The 27,640-nt window shown below is 42.5% G+C and overlaps 1 protein-coding gene across 15 annotated transcripts in view; it reads left to right on the top strand.

Annotated features, from left to right (window-relative positions):
- LOC129834401 (tight junction protein ZO-1-like) overlaps positions 1-27,640 on the top strand; it is a 154,064-nt gene that overhangs the window by 52,349 nt on the left and 74,075 nt on the right. Inside the window, exon 1 of one of the 15 annotated variants that reach the window (XM_055899348.1) lies at positions 18,188-18,630. The exons of the other annotated variants lie outside the window; for them this stretch is intronic. Within the exon in view, the coding sequence (XP_055755323.1) occupies positions 18,607-18,630 (24 nt within the window). The 5' untranslated portion in view covers positions 18,188-18,606. Of the gene's footprint in view, positions 1-18,187; positions 18,631-27,640 lie in introns of those variants that run through there. 15 annotated transcript variants of the gene reach the window in all.

Raw genomic sequence — 27,640 nt, forward strand, 5'->3', positions numbered from 1 at the left:
ACGCCACAGTGTACGTGTTGGACCCCAAGTATGCTGGCAAGAGCATCCTGTCAGGTGCAGAGATCAACAAGGCCTATTGTGTCATCACTACCGTGTCTCGCCACCTTGGCCTGGATGAGTGCAAGGTTCTTGGCAGTCTGGCGAAGTACACTTCCAAGCCATGGCTTTGGGATGGAGATGCAATATGGCAGTTGTGCCAACATATCTCATCAACCACCTAGTGGAAGGGACTTTGTGGATCTGAGGCTCTTTTCCATTTTGTCTCCATCATCCTCCAACTCCCACCAAGATCAGCCACCTCAGAGCGCAACTGGTCCTTGTTTGGGAACACACACCAAAGCACTCAACAGGATGGCCAATACAAGGGTTGAAAAACCCTAACCCTAACCCTAACCCTAACCCTGGTGGCCATCTGGGCAAATTTGAGGCTTTTTGAGCCTGACAACGAGCCATCCTCAACAAGGTTGGAAAGTGACAGTGAAGATGAGGCCTCAAAGTCCGATGTTCAAGAAGTGGACATTGAGGATGTCCAGGGAGAAGACATGGAAACCTGAGAGGAAGACAACCAAAGCTTTAGTTTCTAGACTATCATTGTACAGATGTTTGTTGAAAACGTTTTTGGGAGATGCGAGGGATCATTGGTGATAATTCAATATTCCCTTTTGTTGTTGAGTGAAATCATTCCATGTGAACTCATTTAATTAAAGTTCAATTCGTAACTACATTTTACATTTTTTTCCTATTCTATCATTTGCAATTATGTCTACTTATGATGAGGTAAAAAGTTAATGTTTCTGTCTCCATATGATATGGTAAATATATCCAATGCAAAAAATATTTACATTTAAATGGTATTAATATTAATTTGCATATATTTCTGTTAATTCCAATATATTCCGATAATTCCCATATATTCCCGTTAATTCCCACGGAAAGTTTCCACCTCTGAATATTCCCCAAAATGGACAACCCTATTCAAAATTACATCATTTCTTTCAGATCTTATACACTCCTTTGAGCATTTGGCAAATACAATTAGAAATCACCACACACTTGCAGACATGTTAGTAATGACCTCAACATTATCCTGCAATAATAAAAAGGTAAACAGCTGCCTGTCCTCCCCAATGACTGTATGGTCCTTTTTCATGTGTGATGGAAAACCTGAGGTATGATTAGACCTTCTCTGTGGCGTTGCCTCATACCTCATATCTCAGGCCTCTGAGGTAGTAAATGCAGTGGGGTGGGTTTATTAGGAGCTGCAGAGTTGATCTCCTTCTCTCCCTCCCTCTCTCTATCTGTCACTCATTCTCTCCCTCCCTCTCTCTATCTGTCACTCCTTCTCTCTCTCCCTTGCCCTCTTTCAAACCCCCCTTCTCAGTTCTCTGAGGGCTTTTCCTCCAGGGCTAGCTGTGACTCAGTCAGACTGCCTTTAAAAATGTCATTGTCAAGCTGAACTCCAGTGTGTAATCCAGTATGACCTACCCTCTAGACTCCTGTACTTGCACATTTTTAGACAGTGAGTAACTGGATGACAGCTGAAATGTTTGCATGCCAGTCGTATGCCTTTGAATAATCTCCCCAATAAAGTGTTCTTGGAAATTACGATCTGTTTGGTACACAATGTATGTACTGTTTTTTAAAAACTGGCAAAAGGCATAACCCCTTTGTTTAAAGGAGTTGTCTTTAGAAAAACAACAGGGATCCCTCAACATTTACTTTCTTTGATTTCACTGAAAGGATTTTCTCAGTTCAGGAAACTTCAAATTGACAAAACGAAGTATCCTTTCATGTAGTGGCTGCCTCTATCTCTCTCTCTCTCTGTGTTGTCTTCTCTCTGTACACAGAACTCAGATCTGTTTGTGTTCTGTCCCCGCGGTGTCATTTCCATGTGTTGTTTAGATGTCACATGGTCCTGTCAGTAGCACTGTTTGACACAACGAGGCCCCAATTGATAGGTGCAGGCATACTGATGCCGATCCCATCTCCATGCAAATTCTGTTTGCTCTAAATGGGAGTGGGAAAAATCCGTCTGAATTGTGTCAGAGATGTGACAAAGGCACCAGAGAGACAAGAAGCTATTTTTGTTTTTAATTTGAACTACTATTGTGTTTTTGAATTATACTTCATGCACAGTGTTGAGCATACATGATTGGCTCCTGTTTTTTTTTCAATGGGTGATTGAGCTGCATACTTTCAGAGTCTCATCATGTCTACTTGTGGGAGAGCCGTATGTGCATATTTGTGTATCTGCACATGTGACGTGAAAACACAGGAACTGTCTATATGCTCTGGCATAGGATACTGCATAGCCCCGGTCAGACCAGCTCTGACGGCCAGGTCACAGCCCGCTATCCCCCTAGACCCCACCCAGAGGTCTGTGGCTTAGAGCTGCTTTCAGGGAAGATCCTTTTCTGCTGAGTTCATCAGGCTCGTCCCTTTGAGCATGGAGCCGATGGACAGCCTTGTGGCCCTTTCTCTCTTTTCATGCGACAAATGTGCTAAAACAGCAGTCTGTAATCACTTGGCATTAGGAGCCGTTGTGTGAGGCATTAGCGGTTAGAATTGACCGGTGGGATGCTATAAAAATGAGTCTGACACTGAACACCAAAGCTGATGAGGCTTGATCCTGGCAGTGGAAGGGAGGGGGATTAAACAGAGCGCACTGGGGCTTTAGCAGGGTCCCATCCCATGATGCCTCTGGTCTGCTGCTGTGTCCCTGCTCTCTGACTATCTGACTGTCATGCCAGGACCAGGCAGGCCCATGCCATCCTGACTAGCTCTCTTTTACCTCCCTCTAGTCTCCACAAAGGCTCTTGCCTTATTTTAACAAAGAGCCGTGGCTACATATTTATGGGAGGGACATCTTGTGTAATAAGCGAAGGTTGACAATATTACACCCGAATGATGGAGGAGTGTATAGCCTATACTGAACTGTGATACGAGGATGAGATTTTGTCCCTATAGACCCCATCTCTGGCGATGTAGAAGGCAAATTAACTGTGTTTGAGAGATAATTACCTGTTATTTCTATTTGAACTCCTCTGCACATGCTTAGTGGCCCAGACTGGCAGTGTAGAGGGGCCGGTCAATGAGGGCTGCATTCCAACCATGCGCACTGCAGATTTGATTTGGGTCCCTGCGCTGAGTGTTTTCACTCAATCGCTGACGGGGCAGGTCTGCACATCAGAACTGGGGTTTAATCATGGCTCTCCTTTGACATTATCAGAGTGTTATCAGCAGAGTTTACTGTGAATCACATTATCCCCCCTCTTCCCTTAACCACTAAATCACATGTACTGCCCATCACCTCACAGCCACTTTCAATTGGGAACCTAACTCAATGTAGTTTACTAAACTTCTCTTCCCTCTGCTAGGCATTAAAAATCAAATCAAATCAAATTTTATTAGTCACATACACATGGTTAGCAGATGTTAATGCGAGTGTAGCGAAATGCTTGTGCTTCTAGTTCCGACAATGCAGTAATAACAACAAGTAATCTAACCTAACAATTCCACAACTACTACCTTATACACGCAAGTGTAAAGGGATAAAGAATATGTACATAAAGATATATGAATGAGTGATGGTACAGAACGGCATAGGCAAGATGCAGTAGATGGTATAGAGTACGGTATATACATATGAGATGAGTACTGTAGGGTATGTAAACATAAAGTGGCATAGTTTAAAGTGGCTAGTGGTACATGTATTACATAAAGATGGCAAGATGCAGTAGATGATATAGAGTACAGTATATACATATACATATGAGATGGGTAATGTAGGGTATGTAAACATTATATTAAGTGGCATTGTTTAAAGTGGCTAGTGGTACATTTTTACATAATTTCCATCAATTCCCATTTTTAAAGTGGCTGGAGTTGAGTCAGTATGTTGGCAGCGGCCGCTAAATGTTAGTGGTGGCTGTTTAACAGTCTGATGGCCTTGAGATAGAAGCTGTTTTTCAGTCTCTCGGTCCCTGCTTTGATGCACCTGTACTGACCTCGCCTTCTGGATGATAGCGGAGTGAACAGGCAGTGGCTTGGGTGGTTGTTGTCCTTGATGATCTTTATGGCCTTCCTGTGACATCGGGTGGTGTAGGTGTCCTGGAGGGCAGGTAGTTTGCCCCCGGTGATGCGTTCTGCAGACCTCACTACCCTCTGGAGAGCCTTACGGTTGTGGGCGGAGCAGTTGCCGTACCAGGCGGTGATACAGCCCGACAGGATGCTCTCGATTGTGCATCTGTAGAAGTTTGTGAGTGCTTTTGGTGACAAGCCGAATTTCTTCAGCCTCCTGAGGTTGAAGAGGCGCTGCTGCGCCTTCTTCACAACGCTGTCTGTGTGGGTGGACCAATTCAGTTTGTCCGTGATGTGTACACCGAGGAACTTAAAACTTTCCACCTTCTCCACTACTGACCCGTCGATGTGGATAGGGGGGTGCTCCCTCTGCTGTTTCCTGAAGTCCACAATCATCTCCTTTGTTTTGTTGACGTTGAGTGTGAGGTTATTTTCCGGACACCACACTCCGAGGGCCCTCACCTCCTCCCTGTAGGCCGTCTCGTCGTTGTTGGTAATCAAGCCTACCACTGTAGTGTCATCCGCAAACTTGATGATTGAGTTGGAGGCGTGCATGGCCACGCAGTCGTGGGTGAACAGGGAGTACAGGAGAGGGCTCAGAACGCACCCTTGTGGGGCCCCAGTGTTGAGGATCAGCGGGGTGGAGATGTTGTTACCTACCCTCACCACCTGGGGGCGGCCCGTCAGGAAGTCCAGGACCCAGTTGCACAGGGCGGGGTCGAGACCCGGGGTCTCGAGCTTGATGACGAGTTTGGAGGGTACTATGGTGTTAAATGCTGAGCTGTAGTCGATGAACAGCATTCTCACATAGGTATTCCTCTTGTCCAGATGGGTTAGGGCAGTGTGCAGTGTGGTTGCGATTGCGTCGTCTGTGGACCTATTGGGTCAGTAAGCAAATTGGAGTGTGTCTAGGGTGTCAGGTAGGGTGGAGGTGATATGGTCCTTGACTAGTTTCTCAAAGCAATTCATGATTACGGAAGTGAGTGCTACGGGGCGGTAGTCGTTTAGCTCTGTTACCTTAGCTTTCTTGGGAACAGGAACAATGGTGGCCCTCTTGAAGCATGTGGGAACAGCAGACTGGGATAAGGATTGATTGAATATGTCCGTAAACACACCAGCCAGCTGGTCTGCGCATGCTCTGAGGACGCGGCTGGGAATGCCGTCTGGGCCTGCAGCCTTGCGAGGGTTAACACGTTTAAATGTTTTACTCACCTCGGCTGCAGTGAAGGAGAGCCCGCAGGTTTTGGTAGCGGGCCGTGTCAGTGGCACTGTATTGTCCTCAAAGCGGGCAAAAAAGTTATTTAGCCTGTCTGGGAGCAAGACATCCTGGTCCGCGACGGGGCTGGTTTTCTTTTTGTAATCCGTGATAGACTGTAGACCCTGCCACATACCTCTTGTGTCTGAGCTGTTGAACTGCGACTCTATTTTGTCTCTGTACTGGGACTTAGCCTGTTTGATAGCCTTGCGGAGAGAATAGCTACACTGTGTGTATTCGGTCATGTTTCCGGTCACCTTGCCCTGGTTAAAAGCAGTGGTTCGCGCTTTCAGTTTCACGCGAATGCTGCCGTCAATCCACGGTTTCTGGTTTGGGAATGTTTTAATCGTTGCTGTGGGTACGACATCGTCAATGCACTTCCTAATGAACTCGCTCACCGAATCAGCATATTCTTCAATGTTGTTGTTGGACGCAATGCGGAACATATTCCAATCCGCGTGATCGAAGCAGTCTTGAAGCGTGGAATCAGATTGGTCGGACCAGCGTTGAACAGACCTGAGCGCGGGAGCTTGTTGTTTTAGTTTCTGTTTGTAGGCTGGAATCAACAAAATGGAGTCGTGGTCAGCTTTTCCGAAAGGAGAACATTTCCACTGTGCCCCATTTGTGTTTTACCGTTTATCCTCGTGGAGTGTGAATGATCAGTATTTTTCTCTCCTGTCTAAAGCGCTCCTCTTCTTCCCTGTGTGAGTTCTGACCAGTAGCCTCATGGTGTTGGAATGCCCCAGTGACAAGTAGTACCACGAGAACAAAAACTATACAGTATGACAGAGCAGAGGCCTACTTAACAGCTTCTACCCATAAGCCATCAGACTGCTGAACAATTAACCAAATGGCTACCTGGACTATTTGCAAGTTTTTTACACAGCTGCTACTTGCTGTTTATTATCTGTTCATAGTCCTTTTACCCCTACCTACAGTTGAAGTCGGAAGTTTACAAACACCTTAGCCAAGTACATTTAAACTCAGTTTTTCACAAATCCTGACGTTTAATTCAAGTAAAAATGTCCTGTCTTCGGTCAGTTAGGATCACCACTTTATTTTAAGAATGTGAAATGTCAGAATAATAGCAGAGAGAATGATTTATTAGAACTTTTCTTTCTTTCATCACATTCCCAGTGGGTCAGAAGTTCGCATACACTCAATTAGTATTTGGTAGCATTGCCTTTAAATTGTTTAACTTGGGTCAAACGTTTCGGGTAGCCTTCCACAAGCTTTCCACAATAACTTGGGTGCATTTTGGCCCATTCCTCCTGACAGAGCTGGTGTACCTGAGTCAGGTTTGTAGGCCTCCTTGCTCGCACACACTTTTTCAGTTCTGCCCACAAATTTTCTATTGGATTGATGTCAGGGCTTTGTGATGGCCACTCCAATACCTTGACTTTGTTGTCCATAAGCCATTTTGCCACAACTTTGGAAGTATGCTTGGGGTCGTTGTCCATTTGGAAGACCCATTTGCGACCAAGCTTTAACTTCCTGACTGATGTCTTGAGATGTTGCTTCAATATATCCACATAATTTTCCTACCTCGTGATGCCATCTATTTTGTGCACCAGTCCCTCCTGCAGCAAAGCACCCCCACACCTTGATGCTGCCACCCCCGTGCTTCACGGTTGGGGTAGTGTTCTTCGGCTTGCAAGCTTCCCTCTTTTCCTCCAAACATAACGATGGACATTATGGCCAAACAGTTCTATTTTTGTTTCATCAGACCAAAGGACATTTCTCCAAAAAGTACTTTGTCCCCATGTGCAGTTGCAAGCTGTAATCTGGCTTTTTTATGGCGGTTTTGGAGCAGTGGCTTCTTCCTTGCTGAGCGGCCTTTCAGGTTATGTCAATATAGGACTCTGTCACGTTCCTGACCTGTTTTCCATTGTTTTTGTATGTGTTTAGTTGGTCAGGGCGTGAGTTGGGGTGGGCATTCTATTTGTTGTGTTTCTATATTGGGTTTAATGTGTTGCCTGATATGGTTCTCAATTAGAGGCAGGTGTTTGACGTTTCCTCTGATTGAGAACCATATTAAGGTAGGCTGTTCTCACTGTTTGTTTGTGGGTGATTGTTCCTGTGTCTGTGTCTACCACACTGGACTGTTTCGTGTTTTCGTTCGTTTGTGTAGTCTGTACCTGTTCGTGCGTTCTTCGTGTATATGTAAGTTCTCAAGTTCAGGTCTGTCTACGTCGTTTGTTGTTTTGTAGTTTGTTTAAGAGTTTTACCGTCTTCGTCTGTCTGTAAATAAATTCATTATGTCTTCATTCAACGCTGCGTTTTGGGTCCGACCCTTACTCCTCCTCCTCATCCGAGGAGGAGGCATTAGACAGCCGTTACAGACTCGTTTTACTGTGGATATCGATACTTTTGTTCCTGTTTCCTCCAGCATCTTCACAAGGTCCTTTGCTGTTGTTCTGGGATTGATTTGCACTTTTCGCACCAAAGTACGTTAATCTCTAGGAGACAGAACGCGTCTCCTTCCTGAGCAGTGTGACGGCTGCGTGATCCCATGGTGTTTATACTTGCATACTATTGTTTGTACAGATGAACGTGGTACCTTAAGGCATTTGGAAATTTCTGCCAAGGATGAACTAGACTTGTGGAGGTCTACAATTTTTTTTCTGAGGTCTTGGCTGAATTCTTTTGATTTTCCCATGATGTCAAGCAAAGAGGCACTGAGTTTGAGGGGTAGGACTTGAAATACATCCACAGGTACACCTCCAATTGACTCAGGCTAATTGACATCATTTATCAGAAGCTTCTAAAGCCATTACATAGTTTTCTAGAATTTTCCAAGCTGTTTAAAGGCACAGTCCACTTAGTGTATGTAAACTTCTGACCCACTGGAAGTGTGATACAGTGAAATATAAATGCAATAATATGTCTACAAAGTAGATGTCCTAACCGACTTGCCAAAACTATAGTTTGTTAACAAGAAATTTGTGGAGTGGTTGAAAACCGAGTTTTAATGACTCCAACCTAAGTGTATGTTAACTTCCGACTGTACATGTACGTATTACCTCAATTACCTAGACTAACCTGTACCCCTGCACATTGACTCGGTAAGGGTACCCCCTGTATATAGCCTCGTTATTGGCATTTTATTGTGTAACTTTTTTTACCTTAGTTTATTTAGTATATATTTTCTTTACTCTATTTTAATAAAACTGCGTTGTTGGTTAAGGGCTTGTAAGTATGCATTTCTTAGTAAGGTCTACATCTGTTGTATTCGGCTCATGTGAGAAATACAATTTAGATTTGATTTGATTTAATGGACTCTACACTCCTCCTGTCTCTCTGTGAAGGGAGGGATCCAATGAGTGTGGCACATACTGTATAACCCACCTCAGCCTCGCCACTCCTCTCCCATCTTCCTCCCTTTTCTTCTCCTCCTCTCCTCCTCCTCTTCTCGTCATAGGACAGTGCAACTAACTTCCAACTCAGGGCAGGACAGTGTGACTAACTTCCAGAGGTTTCTCCCCATGGTTTTAGATGTTTCACTGGTCGTGAGTGTTTGTGTTTATGCCCGCAACCAGAATTGACTTTTTGAAGCTGTCATTTTTTAATTTTGAAAGAGAGAGAGAGATCTGTTTGCCGTCTCAGGATACCTACGGTATTGTCCATCTGGTGATATTTTATGATTTAAGGCACTTAAACCACCTGTCAATTTTAACAGTGTTTTGATTGCAGACACTGCAGCCTTGGAGTAGAATGATGTAAAGTGCTGCTTCTGTCCACTGTGTGAATTCAACGTTTTGACTGATGACTCCATGGAATAGAAACAGTTTCAGGTGTTTTTGTCAGGTGTGCTCATTGATTTGTTCCAGCCGTGACATACAGATAGGGGCCACTGAGGAATGTCCTTGTTTATCCCACTGTATGACCTTGTCCAGTGCACCTACCCCCCATCTCTCTCTTTCCCTCTCTCCCACTGCTTAGGGACCAACCCTCTGCCGCTCCTCCACTTTCTGAAGTACCGTACACGTGCTGCTCTACAGTATCGACCCCTGGGCTCTCTCTCTCTCTCTATAATGAAAAGGTTAGCTACTGAATCACTCCAGATAAAGGTGAGAGAGCAGGCCCTTGAATTACAATCAGAGTAGAACAGAATTAACTTCCCTGTCCAAGAGAAAGGTATTGTACTGCCATGTGTGTGTGTGTGTGTGTGTGTGTGTGTGTGTGTGTGTGTGTGTGTGTGTGTCTGTGTCTGTGTCTGTGTCTGTGTCTGTGTCTGTGTGTCTGTGTGTCTGTGTGTCTGTGTGTCTGTGTGTCTGTGTGTCTGTGTCTGTGTCTGTGTCTGTGTCTGTGTCTGTGTCTGTGTGTGTGTGTGTGTGTGCGCGCATACAGCACACATGAGTGTGAATGCACAGTGGAACAGAGAATGGACAGATGCGTTTGCTGCAGAGCTGGCAGATAGCAAGAGTTATGGCCTGTGTTCTGAAACAGCTGCAGCTCAAGTTTCAGTGAAGACAGTTAGCAGGAGATGTGAAAGTGACATTTGACACGTAATTGACTTGTAATTGAATTAAAGCGAGGACTGAAGATTTAGTTATGTTATGCAGGGTAAAATGTGGATTTCATGCCGCTGTGCGACGGTAATACCATTTTACTTGCACTGTCTCAGGAATTAGTGGCCATTGTGAGTGAAGACGAATGAGCTAAGCAATGGGGGACCACTGGACCTTGACCACATCATTATGTCAATATAGCCATGGCGTGCGTGCCTGCATGTGTATGCACGCTTGTTAAGCTCCCTCCCTCAGGAAATACCAGAGGAACACCTCCTTGTGTCCCGCCCTGTTTCCCCCAGCTCCATGCCTATAGCCGCCCTTCCAGGCTAAAACGTGCACACATACACAAAAACAAATACACACACAACAGGAAAACACACACATTAGTATAGGCAACACTTCTCACGAAAGGAGAGCTCCTCTTTTGTTTTGTCTTTCACATCACTACATTACAGGAGACAGCCATAGCAGCAGCCCAGACATTTGAACTGCTGTTTTTATGACACCAACTCTTTACCGTGTCACATTGAACACATTAACCTGTTACAGTAAAGGTAACAGTACAGCCTCTCTCGTCCTGGAGGTCTCTGGGGATGGGGTTCCCTCCCCTCTGCCCCTCTGCCTATGTCAGTGATAATGTCAGGGGAATGTTATACCAGTGGAGATGTAGTTCACGTCCATTTGCACTGTAACACCTCAGCCTACAGAGTGGTGTTTACTGATGTCCTAGACTCCCAGCAGCAGTCTGGAAGCACCCTCTCTCAGGACAGAGAAAAACAAGCAGCATTTTCCCAGAAGAATCCTCCCAATTACCTTCCAGGAAGAAGCTCTCCTTTTTCCTCCTTTATTTATGAAGGACCTGTCCTACAGAGAGTATTTACACACATTGTTGTTGCTGGTAAAGAATAGGTGTGTCCTGCCTCTGCACTCAACACCCCATGCATAATTTCTGCTGATACTGCAGTGCCAGGCAGCTTTGAATGGAGTCTCTGGACATTTAAGGTGCTACCACACAGAGTTGCACATGATGTGTGTATGTTTGAGTGTGCTTTTCTCTGACAACCCTATGATTGGGCTCCACACTGTTGTCATTAGTGTTGTCATCCACAACAGCAAGTTTTACAGGAAGTCAGTCATTGTCAGCGGACTGGAGCACACCGTGTGCTTTGTTAAACCTTAAGAGCAGTAAGGAACGGTCCTCAAATGTCAATAAACACGATTGTGTTTTGTATCCCCTAGAGTTGTCATTGTATAATGTACATTCATTGACTTTGATTTCAGTTAACTTTTTATTGTCCCTGTCTGGGTAAAATTATTGACATCCGTGTCTGAAAAGATAGAGGGTTATCATAGTATAGAGAAAATGATTACGCCAAGTGCTTAGTATGAAACATTTCCGCACAGTATGTACCATTGCTTCACCATTTGGAGGAAAACAAATGTAGAACTACAGGATTTGTGATGAGCATGTTATATTTACCGTAATAAATATATAAAGATGCTAAAAACAAAACATTCTATTAATGTCTGTAACGGCTGTCTTCGTCCTCGTCTGAGGAGGAGTAGGAGATATCGGACCAATACGCAGCGTGGTAAGTATCCATGTTTAATTAGAATACTTGAAACAAACAAAATAACGAACACGAAACAGTCCCGTATGGTGAACAAACACAGAAACAGGAACAATCACCCACAACCCACAATACAAAACAGGCTACCTAAATATGGCTCCCAATCAGAGACAACGACAAACACCTGCCTCTGATTGAGAACCATATCAGGCCAAACACATAGAAATAGGACCATAAACTATGGTCAGGGCGTGACAATGTCATTTAGAAATGTCTCAACAATGAGGCAAAGGTCACATTGTTTCTCGTGAAGTATTTACTGCCTCGTAAATTCAGTAAAATGCACTCTGGGATCTTCAGAGCATTGTTTTCAATTTCACTCTCTCATTGTAGCGCAAACAATGGGATCACGTCATCAACTCTAAATAGCACAGCTAACTTGGGAAGAAAACACATTTAGATACGGCACTCACTTAGTTTCAAACTCATTAAAGTATTTTTCTCCTCTCTCCGGAATGTATAATTCATCTCGCACAGAAATAGAATCTTTTGAGTATAACGATAAGGCTAATTTGAATTGAAGGTTACCTCCTCTTGCCACTCCCAGTTGCGTTGCTGGGGAGGTTATTAGTGAGTATGCTCGAGCCATCGTGGGTTAAAGTGCTTGTGCAGCTGAGTGGAGGGATGCCAGCCAGCCCTGCTGCTGCCTCCAGCCTGTTGTTTGGCTAAATGTGCTCTGCTAACCATGTCAATTGAGAAAGGGAAAAGAGAGGAAGTTTTTTAGATGAATGATCTGTATAGCAATTTGTATTTCTGCTCCACAAGATGAAAGCAGCCTAGTGGCTTACTATCAGTAATTACTATGGTAATTCACTCGCAATGTAGAAGCTTAATATATCCTCGTCAGAACTCAGTGTTCTCAGAATATTGAGAGGCACTGTAAACTTCATTATTGGAATCTATTTGAGTTTAATCTTTACATTTTTTCTGTTTTTTAATCAAGTTAGATGTCAGACGTTCATAGTATTGCAGTATGAATCACATCACAACAATGATCCCCTTAAACAATATACATTTTTAACAACAATGTAATTGCAGAACTCAGTATTGCACAAATCCTATCACATAGTTATTAGAATGGAAGCAGAAGCAAATTAGATAGCTGCAATAGGGAGAGTGGAATGGAAATAAGCCCAAGAATAGACAGTAATGGACTGACTGCCCTGGACTGATAACGTTTAATATGATAATGACTTAATATACTGTATTTAGGCCTATTATTTACTCTATTCATTTCAATTTGGAATTCCATAAATATATTTGGGCAGCAATGAAGTTCACACCTCATAATAATTCCGAACTTTTACCATTTATGACAGTTTTTTTAGAATGGAAATGTTGTTGAAGGCAGTGCTTTTTCCACCATGTCTTTCATGTGATGAAAGCATGTAGCCTTGAAGAATGATACTAAATGGGTTGTGTGAACCAGAAGAGACTGAATAATTGAGGCCATGACCATGGAGTTGGACTACTAATAACAAATAGCTTTGGGGTGACACACAATTACCATGTTTTGTTAAGTTACGCTGTGTCCATTAACGTTTACACCTGTATAAACTTCTGTCTTTATTTCCTAGTGTCCCAGCACTCCAGTCGCACTGATCAAATTGAGTGAGGCCAGAGAGAGTTGGCTGTTCAAACACAGACTAAACACTTCCCCCATCCACACATCCCTCCACTGCATTCCTGCACAACGCCATGCCATAAACAATGACTTGATGATGTTGCTGCCAATATAATTGATTGATGGAATGAATGCCCATGCAATTACTGTGTGGATTGGAGGAGAGATGTAACAAGAACACATTGACAGGTTTAATGGAACGACAGGTCTAGAGGCATGAGTTATAAGTACAATAGGAAAAAGCCTCTTTCCTTCTCTCAACCTTATGAAAGCCTTTTCTGTTGACTCCTTGACAATGCGATGAAAGCGAGAGTTGAAACCAAGATGCGCTGCTGTTCTTCTGTTTGTGTCATATGCGACAAATCTCTGAAGAATGTTCCTCAATTTCTCGATGGGATTTGAGGAATTTGTTTAACGATCACAAATTAGAGGCCAGCTATTGTGACTCACAACACAGTGCTGTATGGAAAGATGTCAAGGCTGCCATTCAAGGTCGCCCAATCCAGTCTGTAGCTGGGCATAAAGACACATTTGGGACATTAACAGGGACACTTAACCCTATATCATCATTTACACTAGACCTCTGGTTTCGGATGGTGAAACAACGCAAGCTGGAAAAGGAAATCTGAACATTGAAATGGTTTACGTTTGATCCAAAATTGAAACCAGGTTTCTACAGTATGATAAAAAATGTAAGGACTGTAGAGGATGGAGAATTTAAAGGAGAAATATCGTATGGAAAAATAAGATTTCTACAGATACTTACAGTTAAGAGACTATTTTGAAAAAGAGATACAAATTACAGGACCTTCTTGAATACCAAATATTACTATCCATGTGATTCGAAATGCATATAAACAGGCAATGTCCAAGACAATCTCTTCACTCTGCTATGGCTTGATAGCCTCTAGAAAAGAGTCAGCTCTTTATATTAAAGCAAAATGGGAAAAGGAACTGTATATAGACATCTCAGACGAAGACCTGGACAATATATGCAGTACTCAACAACTTAAGAACATGGAGAGTTTTTTGGGGAAATGACTTGTTTTTTTTATCACTCCTAGAATCACAAGTCAACAGCTAGCTGTACAACAGCCATGCCAACCACACACATGTTTTTGAGGAATGTCAGAATATGTCATTGTTTTTGGGATAATGTATGTTTGGTGTTAAAAGATGTCCTAGGATATGAAGTCCCTAGAAAATGCCCTGTAATGTTCCAGAAGGTGTGATGGGCAGGGACAGATACCTGATCAAAGTTAACCTTGCTGCAAGTAAAAAAGCCATTACCAAGAACTGGTATAAAGTAGAAGCCCCAAAATGTGAAGAATAGCAAAGTATAATCCAAGAAATCGTTAAAATGGAAAGCTTGACATATGCCTTAAGACTCCAAAAACCTTTATTCAATAATAACTGTGAGAAATGGATATCATTCACATACTAGGAAGAATTGATTAACTAATATCTTGTTAACAATACAATATCACAATTTTATATATTATTCTGTACCTATTGGATGGCGACTTCTGTTTGCTTTTATTTATTCTTTAGTTTCATTGTTTCTGTTTTTGCTGTATTGTTTTGAAAAAGACCTGATAAAATCCAAGTATAAAAAAGAAAGGCCAGCTATGGACAACCCCTTTCTTTGACCTTCATTTAATAGCTAGTTTTTTCTTGAAGAGGACATTTCACATGGTAAGCTCCAATCGATCGGTACGTTTTGAAATGCATATTAAACAATGTTAAATGCAGGCTAGATGCAGATTAAACCAATCATTTGAGGATAAATGCTGTAGGCACAGAACATGTATATTTTTTCCTCAAGCTTCAGTTTGGCTATTCTCCATTGGAAAGTACAAGTGGGTCTTTGTCCTTGTGTGCCCTAGTGGGCAACTGGGTCTTAGTCTTAGTGTGCCCCGCTGGATATTGTCCAGTAACAATTACTAAAGGAACACCTTGCTGCTGGTTTGACTCCACTCCTCCAGGCCCTGACCTTCAGAGGGTTCTCATTAACAGTGGAAACAGAACACAGTACCCTGCTAGAGCCGTAACCAATGCAAGCATTTCCAGAGTCAATAGAGCCAAGGGAAGATAAGACAGACAATCAATTGGATCTTAATTCAGCCCAGATGAAGATGGACGGACAGTGAAACAGGACCCTGACTTCCTCCTCCCTGTACTGACTCAACTAGCATGGTGTTATTAGAACAGGGGGTTACTTTCCCTCTCTTTTCCCTCTATTTTTTCCCGCTTTTCTTACTTTGTGAGTTTGGGGAAAGATATGCTCCTACATCATCATGAATGACATTTTGGCTTCATTCTAGACCGTGTGTGGTATTACTTTGACTTTTTGTGTCTCCCAAGTAATAATCAACTATTCTCCCCTTTCCCCAAGAATATATAGTATAATATGTCTACAGATAACAGTAAGAAATAGGAGTAGCCTAAACCCCAAGTTTGATTATACTGTCCTCATTACCTGGCTGTATTTGAGAAAAGAATACACATTTGTGAAATTACATATCTGAGTGTGTTGGCATGTAGGCTACTTTTTATTGAAGAACTTCAAGGGCAAAAATGTGGAAAGAAAACAATTGTGGACTTATCAAAGACGGCTGTTGTTGGCAGGAACTGGCCTCTAGATCTTGACCTCTCCCTCAGATTGGTTGTTCCAACAGGCAGAGAGGTGTTATAGCTCGGCCTGTGTTTATTGTTCTCCCTTTCACTCTCATCCCCCTTTTATAAAGCTGAGATAGAAGGGCTATACTACACCTACAACAATGGCTTTTCTAACGCTGAGAAAGTACTATGCCAGTGCTACACCTACAACAATGGTGTTGAGGGTCTATTATCATGTTTTATCCAGTTAGGACACACAGTACAGTTCAGAGTGTGTGCTTCATGTTATTTCACTACACATTAGAGTTTTCTGCTCTGGGGATGCTGAGGCAGGCGAGCATAACTCTGTGAAGCGTTCTCCTCACTAACGTGTGCCTGTTTTGTGTCTGTGTGTTCCGGCCTATTCTGTGGCAGAGTGTTTTCCATGTGCCTGCTCTTCCATGAGAAGGCAGCACCTGAGCTCCAGAGCAGTTGTGTGCTATTCTGCTCTGGGTACGGGGGGGGGGGGGGGGGCAGCCATGCAGGGCAAAGCTGCCTTTGATCACGTTTTAGTGTCACAAATGCCCCTCTCTCTTCTCCATCAAGAGATACTGCAGGTCTGTATTTGTCTCTAAAGCAGGCAGTAGTACTCTCCTCTCTGTGTCTTTGGGTTACAGCGTTTGGGGTAGATCGATTAAAATGTTCTAGGTCAAGCTTGTTTACTTTTAGAACAGCAAATTAGTCTGGTTACTTGAGAGAGATAGAATGCTGAACATTCTGATATCTTCCCTGGTGGATGCGGGACGAAGTTACCGTTACAGGAGGACAGAGCGGCTGGCATCTATACTAGTATGTAGTCATTCATTCATATTGCAGATGTAACAAACTTGCTTTAAAAAAATACTGATACAAATGTAGATGAATTGTTCTTTTGATGTTTTACTTTTGTGTCCAACCTCATATTAGATAGATTAGATTGTTAGATACTGACAAATACAGTTAGCATATCGTAATTTGAGAGTGAATTATTTAGTTGTAGGCTGAATGTTATATTTAAGCAATAAGGTCAAGGAGGTGTGGTATATGGCAAAATACCATGGCTGAGAGCTGTTCGCACGATGCATCAAGCCCTGTCTGTCAAACTGCTTTAGATTTTTGCATTGTAGGATTTGGTCTGGTGGCAAATTAACCCAAGACCATCTACACCTACAGGGCACCTCTGTCCTGCGCCAGCTGTACATGTAAGAAATTCAGGAGCAGTGTGTGAACGTGATTTTCTGGTTTGTCAAAATGGCTGCTTGGGATGGAAATAGAGAAGCTCTGTGCGCTTAGAACAAAGTGGTTACTTACATGAACATTAAAAATATATACATTTAACCTTTATTTAACCAGGTAGGCTAGTTGAGAACAAGTTCTCATTTTCAACTGTGACTTGGGCAAGATAAAGCAAAGCAGTGCGACACATACAACAACACAGAGTTACACATGGAATAAACAAACATACAGCCAATAATACAATAGAAAAAGTCTATATACAGTGCATGTAGTCATCGTTGTTCTTTTTTTATTATGTCACAGGCTGAAGCTACTTCTGATTTCTTTACAAGTAATGTATGAACTGATTTATTTTACATTGAGAGATATAGCCCTACAGTGTGTTGTTTACTTTGAAACAATGCAAGCTGAGCTCTGAGGTTCAGCGCATCCTGTGGGTTGGTTTCCGGAAAGCCATAGGAAGTATTCTGAATGACAGCTATGGCCCGTTTGGTTTCCTGTGTGGTTGGTTATCAACCACACAAAAACCCAACTTAAAGTCATTGACTGGATTTTCAGTTGAAAGTTGACCTGAAACATTCTTCTTTGGTTTATGACCTTTACTTATGAAACTGTAGACTGTGTCCCAGACTTGTCTGCCATGCCACCAACTAGTGTGGTTGCAAAGTCACATAATAATATAAAATAATGTTTTCAGACACATTACAAGTTATTAAGTGCTATTGCAAGATATTTTTGCAAGAATAGTTCTACGTTTTATGTCTCAAGAATCGTATAAATCAATGTATTTTCACTTTATCTGGATATTTTAGGTGACCCAGGTGTTTTAGGAGTTCACAAGTACTGTGTTTCAATATAGTAAATAAACACTGCAGGCCTGTCAGTCACCCAGTAAAAGTGAACATTCAGCAGCATCACATCAGCGAAATCCCCTCTCCTCGCTTCACAATTGTTCTTGGTCCGCATAGTTCATTATCAACGAAAATTGTGATATCCATTTTATTTTGTTGCATTAAGAATAGTTTATACGGGTAAATTAATATATAAATGTAACGTATACGTTTGACCTGAAGGTCTGACATACATGCATAATCATCATATTTTGTTTAGAATAAGTATATTTAGTTCAATGGCAATGCCCTGGTTTCCATCCAGTAGCATCACCCCTACAGAGGTGCAATGGACTCTTCCAGTCAGACATGTCACGATCGTTGGTTGGAGAGGAGAGAATCGAGCAGGGAGAGGCATACAAAGCCTGCCATTGCAGTTTTACTGCTTTGGATTTGCGGACGAAGTGATATCTACATTTTCTTCAAACGTTTCAGTCAACATTCTTAAGAGAAAATACATTACGGCAACGTATTTGAGTTGAATATTTTAAACGGAGTAATTTCAGATGTATAGGCATATAGGGTAAAGTTACGTATAAGGCAAACTACTAGAGATAATGAACTTTGGACTTTTCACACACACATTTGGGTCATGTTTCTCGACGTCCTGAAAAAATAAAATATTATTGCCCGGCGTGGCGGCAGCTGGGAGAAATTCAGAAGAAGGAATTTTGCGCTTTGGTTGAAGTGATAATACTAACTGTAACTTGCTACTTTGGGAGCGGAGCAAGCAAGTAAAATGTCTGCCAAAACAGCTTCTAAGGTAGGATACCCGACGGAACTACAGAAAAAAAGTTATGAAGTATATTTTATTTTGCGCCGAATGCAAAATCTTCTCATCAAGGGAAACTGGGAAATACTATCAACATCAGATTGTTCGTATAGTTTGTGTCTCTGTCAATGTTGTCAGTGGTTGATGAGATCGACATGATCGAACGTTACCTCAACTTTATTTATGTTAGGTGAATGTCATTCATGCGACCAGGGAGGTATTGATCATGAAGCATTCAGCATTTTATAATGTTTTGAAAAGAAGCAAAACAGAATGGGTTCACTAAACAGATGACTCACTAAACTGACAACTTGTATGCATATTATTGTCAGAGGTGCCCCAATAAAACACCTGTTGATCATCTACATATGGGGACCACATACAATTTCTTCAATGCTGATGGTTAGTTACAATTTTGAGTTTGTCTCAGCAGTGAAAACAGTTACTGTGGCAAACGTTATTTGAATGGACGATATCATAATAATGCCTTGCAACACTGTAATGGTTGGTTCACCGACAATAAAAGCCGGCGTAAAATAATGTCCAGTGTTAATCAATTATATCATAGTCTTGATACAATGACACGAATGTTCATTAGAACCAATAGTAAACTACAACCCGTAGTTTTATCTCGGCGTCATTCACCGGGCAATCATGTTTGTTTACTGGGCCTATGCAGATTTTTGTGTGAACGGGGTCAAGTTAGACACGTCTCAATTGTACATGCTATTGCTCCACACACACTGCGTAGGGTCAAGATTGACTAGACTGGGGCAAAGCCATGTGGATTCAAATACGTCATGTATCAGTCCTAGTGCTTTGGGTTGTTTCAACCGTGTTTGACCAGGTGAAAGCTGGCAGCAACACATTTTGGGAGTGGTTGTAAATAGGTTAATCCACAAATTACAACAATAACAATGTTTTCAAGTATACCAATCGTGTCCTCTGTCACACCGAGTTGTCTGACAACCTAGGAATGTGTAGTGTAGTTTCACACGAATGAAATTCAGGTTTGGTCTGTTTTTCCAGTTCAGGTGGAACCATCTCAGGTGATGTAATGCAGCGTTGTCCTATGTGGTGTGTCACACTACAACATACTTTAGATATTTAAACTGTCCATTGAAATAAAGTAAGTGCAAGTGACAACTGAAGTGTAACGTTCTGTTTGCTGGATGGTGCTTGGTCTGTCAAGAAGGCTATCATCTGTTTTATATGGAATGTGTTGCTACCAGCATGTGTTCACTGATAAATAAGCCTTCTGGTTCATTTGGCTGTCACTCTCTGGCCAACTTGTTCAATCTGAATACATCACCTCTGCTTGGACTATTACGTTTTCATTATAGGATACCTTACATTGAGTTAGGGGCTGTTGTTTTGGATCACTGCTTGATTAAGGAATAGCTTTGAGGCCACATTAAGCAGTGCATGCCCCTCAGACCCACACCCCCCCCTAATTCACTTCACTTAACTATTTAACTCCTATAGATGTTTGTAGTACAACACACCATACATGCAATATCTCTCTAGCTATGAGTAATGCCAGCAATGTTGTGTGAAAAGTGTAACTTGAATGCCTATGAGTTTAGCTGTCCTGTCACAGGCCCATGTGTAATACGACTTCGTCCAGAGGGATTTCACCATGCATATTCCAGTGGTCAGAGTCACATTGAGTAATGAAAGACACAGAGAATGAGCTGAAGGCTGTTTCTAGACCAGTGTTGTGACACCTGGAACAGGTCATGATCACATCTGTAGTTGTGGTGACGTAATCTCTGTCAAAGGTCAAGAATGCTGAAATCAAACCCTAATAACCAGGAAGGATGTAAGAATATTGTTCATTATCCATGTCATGGTCACTTAATTGTAGTTTTTACAGTGTCACATAATAATTGTTTACTTATTATTGTCCTCATCATAATGCATTTCCTGTCTTGGAGGAAGTGTGCAGCACAGCCTTATGTTTATCTGAGAAAGGGATTAGAGGGAGCTCACTCAGCACAGTAGCAGCAGCATTTCCATAGTAGTGTTTCTGCTGGAGCACGAAGTAGGAGTGGACGTGTTTGTTGCCAACATTTCAAAAGCTGTGTGAAACCCCATTAATCCAGCTCATGCAGCCTGCATGAAAATGAAGACATTAACTCTTCTTCCACACTACATTTTAATTCTGTCCTCATCCCTCCCTTGCCTTTCACTGTTTACACTCGCTGAATAGGAAGGAGTACAACACCACAAAATACAAATCATTTATTGTATCAGCTCACTCTAAAAATAGGCCACATGCTTGTGTTTTCAGGGCGAAAGAAGAGTAGTGAAATTAGTGAAAGCAATGGGATTGAAAGTCTTTGCAGTCTGTGCTCTTGTTCTCCCTCTCATGTATGACTGGAGAGGCTGTGGTAATTATGAGGACGAGTCCCTGTGGCCTTAGTGGACTCAGAGCGTACGTCTTCTGTTTTCCTTTGATGATGATTACACATCTCACATTTACATCAGCGATGGGGGGGTGCAATTAGGCTTCTCTGTGGCCTGGAGAGAGGATGTTTTTGTTTTCCAGTATCACTGGTCGCTCTTTGTGGTCCTTTAAAAAAAACTATGGCAAGAGCGAGCTGCTGGACGTTTTTGTGCAGACGGGGCTAGTCTCTCTCGCTCTCTTTCTTTGTGCCATGAGAGGGCCTGCGGACAGAGTGTCTCAAGTGGCCCACATGAAGAGAGGAGCTAGGAGCCCTGGCCCCTTGTGCAGCTGAACTCTGTGTTGGTCAGACAAAGTGTTCTAAAACAACACTGCTTCCTATCTAGCACTGACCGTCAGTTATCTAGACTGCACTGTTTTGTCACTAGTTTATCTAGTAGTGAAATACAATCAAGTTATGATTAAAGACATGCTACAGAACTTTGGCGACTAGTAAGTATTTTTGAAACTTCCTGCTTTGGGCTGGATGTGTCAATGTGTAGTTCATACATGCAGAATTACTCTATTACCACAATTAGAGCCACACAATCCCTGGTTAGACAGTGACTGTTTACTGGAAGCTGTGCAACGCCATTTTCCCCCACGTGGGCCAGCCCCATAGCAATTCATGTTCTAGCCAATGAGCTTCAGCCCCTCGCCATTTGAATGACAGCTATAAAGATGCACATACAGCAGAGCGAGATAAAGTAGTGTCGTGTGCACATATGTGATGCAATTTTCAGGGACCACTTTTTGACTCGTGAGCTTTACGTTCAGAAATACTGCCTAAAAAGTACACAAAAGTACCGGAGAATCTCTAACTCGACCCACACAGCTCTTCTGTCTGTTATGTAACGGTAGCCTAATTCTTTACACTAAGTCTCTCATAAAGCATTCATAACATGCATTATAAACTACAGTTACTTACTGAGTTATATTAAAACATGTCGTATGATAAATTATTTAAATGTTTTACATAATTTTGATGAATTACATAATGGTTTGTTTTGGATTGTGTTTGAATTAGAGTAGGTCGATAAGGACAAGAATCCATACCTGGACAAATTGCCTGAATTGATGTGATAACGATAAATAGAACGATACGTTTATAACATGAATGTGCACCACAGTTGTTTTTCATTATCCTTAAAACTACTACTACTAGTTTGATGATTGTAGCCATCAATTGTCCCATTAACGATCACCCACATAAGCAAACTTATTTAGTTTCCAACTTCACATTTCTATTGGGACGAGGTTTTACACATTTAGATGATGAAACATTGCAAAGCTTTAACGTGTAGCTGTTGTGTGTTTTTATTTTTATTGAATAGAGTACAGAAATGCTGTAATCGCTGTGTTATTACCATGAGTGGACATTGTGATGCTAAGCCAGGGCTTTTCTCTCCGTCACATGAGGAGATCCTGTGTATTTTCTCCAGGGAGTGGCATTTCCCCTTCTTCCTCTCCCCAACCCCTTTCCTCTTCTGTTGAATGCACTCACCCATGCTGGAGACTTCATTAAGATGTCCCAAACTGACACGGTCTGTCCAAGATGGATCCTGTCGTCCCAGGGGAGTTGACTGTTGCCCCTGGATGAGCAGCAGCTGAACACTTGTCACTGAACGCTGGGTGTTTCAGAGCATTCTTGGCAAGGGTGCTGTCCTTCAGCCTGTCCAATGCCATATTCTATTCCAGTTCCACATGGCTGTGTTGCATACGATCGTGAAATAAGCACTGTGGTGTTTGTCTCTGTCTTGGCTCGTATCATAGCTAGCTAGAGCACCCAACCTCTGCTCAAAACCAAATGGGTCAAGAGGGGGACTGGAATGCAAAATGTCAAAAATGGCTGCTCAGATGGCTGCTCAGAATTCACATATTTCTTGGGACAGATTTAATTAAAATGCTCCTTAAATGGCCTGCTGTGATGTAGTATTTTCTTTCCCCGGTCTCTTTTGAAGTCCATAGATTTATACAGCACAGAAAAAAAGTCTCTTGTTGGAAGTGTCTTCCCCCTTGTTATTTTGTCATCGGTTGCTGTTAAGGAAGAGCAGGCAACCTGCTGTTATGTTTTGGTAGCAATGATACTCTAATGAAGTGCTGCACTTAATCTTATCAGTGGGTATCGGTCCTATAGATACCTTTTATTTGTGGAAGGAATGTGAAGACTGACGGGCACAGCAGAGGCAAGTGGTTATAGCAAGACGGAGAGAAAGAGCAACAACATGCTACAGGGAGGGGAGAGGGGGAGATGCACTGCCTGACTATAATCTGAATCACATGCAACCTCTTAAAGACCTCACCCATAATCACAGCATTAAATCCTAGAGATATGGGGGTGCCTTTTCACTGTTTGAAGTCCACCATTTTCTTCTCACCGCTTTCTATCTGTGACCCCAGAATAGTGGCTAGATAGAGAATTGAGTTTGACAGCTTACTTGAGGGTTCTTACAGAAGTCCTAATCTATGTAAACCAAAATGTACCAAACACAGCTGTAGACTAGATTGACTGACGTATAATTTTCTCTGGATTCTAGGAGGAGTGATACCACAGTGTGTTGGGGAAGATTAACGACCCGACATGTTCTCTCATTGTCTCAGACAGGTAGACGACCCAGTCTGCCAGTATCCTGCTCCTGGTGTATGGTGTGTTATTACTGGTGTGTCTGTGTGTGAGTAAAGTGTCTGGATAATCACAGGGATCATGAATGGGGGAGGAGGGATGGTTGATTATTGTGGTACTGACTGGGAGTGTCATGGTGTTTTCCCAGGCAGGGAAGCACACAGCAGGGAGAGCAGGTCTGTCCACCCCGGCCCTCCTGCTGAGTCAGTGGACTGATACTTATCTCCCTCTGTCACGCTGGTGCCTGGTCCCTGGGTTTGGGTTCCAGGAAGGGGTGCCTGCTCTCTGCACCAACCAGCATCTCGGCAGGCGTTTCTGTTTTGGCTCCTCGAGAAGGAACTGTCTGTAGCTACCCCAGTGTGCGTGTTTGGTTTGTAAAATGTGAGATTTGATGTCCCTGCCGCTCCCAGGCCAGCCAAGCCACCCATCCTTGGCTTGTTGTCAGGTCTCTGAGGATTTGTCCTCAGTCAGGAACCACCAGCAGCGCAAGGCGGGTTGTTTCTGTGTGTGAATGACTGACTGACTGACTGCAGCTCAGAGCGTTGAAATAGATTCATCCTATGGCTTATCCTACATTTCTTTAGTCACTCGTTCAGAGAATGGTCATGTTTTTGTTATGTAGGTCACCTACCTGCCACAATGCTGGAGCCCTCTTCACAGTGCAAGTCCATTCTATTTTGCTTTAGTCATTAATTATTTTTGCCCCTAAATCTGGACGATGACGTACAATATTTACATATGCATGTCATTACAATGGTCATACTTCAACCATAGGCCCCCGTGTTCTAGGCTGGCCATTCATACAGTTTATGAAATGTAGTGAATATTCCATACATGTCTGCTCTGTCCTGTGTGTGTTGTTTTATTAAAACACGCCTTGATACAGATCAGACTAAATCAGTCTCAGACGCAGCTGCACAGCACTTTCTTCTCCTCTCACTCTCTCCCCAGCACACGAGAGAGAGAGAGAGAGAGAGAGAGAGAGAGAGAGAGAGAGAGAGAGAGAGCTTCTTAAGTTAGTGTTCTTTTAGTTCATGTCTGTCTCGATGAGCAACTCTGCCATGTTTACCTATTCCTCCCTCCTTCTCTCACCTTCCTTAAGATGTCAACATGCTTCCCAGCTGACGTTATGCCGAAATTTCGTGTTTTTTTTTGTTTTTTTTGAGGCAAGCCGAAGTCGGTAGCTGAAGTCTATGCCCCTTCATCGGTGATTGGTCAACAGTAGTTATTCTTCAGTAAAGTCTTGGTTGTCATTCAATGAGAGACGACTCGATTTCATGAAAATCTTTTCATTGAAATACTGCACCAAACATCTTAGTTAGATGTAAAATTGCATAACTAAGATCTCCTCGGCAAAAATGCCAAAATTAAGTGAGTTATCTTCCGACTATTTTCAGGAAGTATACCAGCAGTTACCATACCCGGTCTGCTAGGTGGTTGCTACTTAAAGTCCCCAGGACATTCACAGGATTAGGCACGACTGCCTTCTCGTCTTGTGCACCAGAGGCATGTAATAGTCTACAGTCCATGTTTCATGTTAGTGCCACTGAATGATTTAAAAAATATAAAAAATGTTAGAGGGGAGTGAATGTTTTTTTTAGGTTGGATCATGTTGTTGTATTGTTGTATGTTTTAATTCTGTAATGTATTGATAGTTGCTGTCTTCTTGGCCAGGTCTCCCTTGAAAAAGAGAATATGGGTCTCAATGGGCTTTTCCTGGTTAAATAAAAAAGTACTGGCTACGCCATCTCAATATGGACAAACAATACTATTGCCACTTTTTCTCGTTTATCAAGTGAAGGTCTTTTAAGGGAGTATGAGAGCACACTCGTTCGGAACTCGGCTAGGCGCCAGCTGAACTGAAGCAAGCTGCCGCCTTTACTCTTCCCACCTTCCCCTTATCCTCTCCCATCCACTGTTATTTTGTGTATAAAGTCTGACTCTCTCAGTACACAGGAAAAATATCATTACTCCAGCCCCGGGAGCAACTTGGTTTACGTTGGTAAATTGCATAATTAACACAGCAAAACCTAAGCCTGCTATTTTCTACTGTTCAACTCTGAGTTTTACTCCACTGGAAACCCCTTTCAAATGTTATATAGTCACCATTTGTGAAATTGTAGAATTCACCTTTTAATTAAGTGTATGAGTTGTAATTTCTCAGAAAGGCATTTGAGGTAATGTTCGTTTTCCAGTAATACAATTACAGTTCCTCAGGAGAAAGAATGTAATCTTTGCTGTCTTTTTGTATGCTCCAGTGTCCTGTTTATACAAACTACAAATTTAAATGGTCCATAATGACCGATTTTATACGTGCAGTCAGGATAAGGATTCAAACAAGGCCTTCCTGCCACTAATTACTCACACACACTCAAAACAACTCTGTTGACTGTCTTTGACAAATGGCTATGGCAGACAATGTTTGCTCACAATGCACACAACTCCTGTTGAGTTCTGATGGTGTACTTGACTGAGGCCATAGTGTGCCCACTGTGTGCACACCCTTGTCACATGTCTCTTATTTACCCCTTTTAAGGTGAAACCTGAGAATGTTGTCCTCTATCACATCTCTCTCTCAGGATCCCAGCCCTTTGAGTCAACATATAGCCCCGTCCCCCTGTCCCCTGTAGCTTCTATGTTGTAATTAGTTCCTGTATAATGAGATACTGGGTCTCTGCCTAGATTGAGGCTGAGTTTATCTAGAGTTTAATCAATCAATCAAATGTATTTATAAAACCCTTTTTACATAAGCAGATGCCACAGTGCTTATACAGATACCAAGCCTAAAACCCCAAAGAGCAAACAATACCGATGTAGAGGCACAGTGGCTAGGAGAAGGCAGAAACCTAGAGAAGAACCAGAGCTCTTGCTAGTTGTTGGTGTTATTAATTATGGCTTATTATTATTATTATGCATGTACTACTCATTAAAGCATGCATGTTTTCCCTCTTCTCCCTGAGATGATCATTTTGTCTCCTCTGAAATGGAACATGGTTGCCTGGCCCCTAACAGTAACCAACTCATTAATTCAGTAAATGTAGGCCTCAGCCTGGCCCACAACATGGCCGTTATGACTGAGAAGCTCTGAAAGCTTGAGAATTTCTCTGAGTGGATTTGGCTTCTGGTTTTAGTGGGGTTGGGCCACGTGACCCCGCTGTGTGTTTGTGTGTGTATATGGAGGCCCAGCCCTGCTGGGGTAGTGGGTATGGCTTCCGCATGCTCCGGTTCAGCTGGCTCCTAGCTGAAATCGGCTAGGCGAACCGAACGAGTGTGCTCGCATACCTTCGACCATCGCTTGAAAACGAGAAATGCAGCAATAGCATTGTTTGTCCATCTTGAGACGCTGTAGCCAGTATACACTTCATCAAAATAGTCAAAATTAATCTAAACTGAACTCAATAAATATTTTTTAATAAGGAGATCTTATTTGTACAAGTTTACATCTAACTAGGATGTTAGGTACAGTATTTCTCAAGTGAAATTTTTTTCATGAAAATGAGTTGTCTCATTGATTGACAACAAACATTTTAATTTTAGAATCCCTACTGTTGACCAATCACCGATGAAGGGGCATAGACTTCGGCTTCCGAACTTTGACTTGCCTCGATTGTTTTTTTTGTGCACGAACAGCCGAAGAAGCCACAGAATGTCGTCATAATATATGCTCAAACGGTTTTGGATGGGAAGCTGCTCTGTTGTCCTCTGTACTGTAGGGACAGGCACCATTGCTCACTGGAGGCCAACATGGTCAGCCTCAAGGACCCCCTGCTGAATACACCCTTTGTTTTACCACATCAGCAATGTGTGTGTGTGTTTTTGTTTTTCAAATCCCAGCTCAAGAATGGCGACATAGGAACGTTTTGTCAGGGGCCGTGTTTGGTTTTAGTTCCATAGGACGACACTAGCCAACACACCCCCGTCCCCAGTCACCG

The sequence above is a fragment of the Salvelinus fontinalis genome, chromosome 35, assembly GCF_029448725.1.
Source record: "Salvelinus fontinalis isolate EN_2023a chromosome 35, ASM2944872v1, whole genome shotgun sequence".
Classification (NCBI taxonomy): domain Eukaryota; kingdom Metazoa; phylum Chordata; class Actinopteri; order Salmoniformes; family Salmonidae; genus Salvelinus; species Salvelinus fontinalis.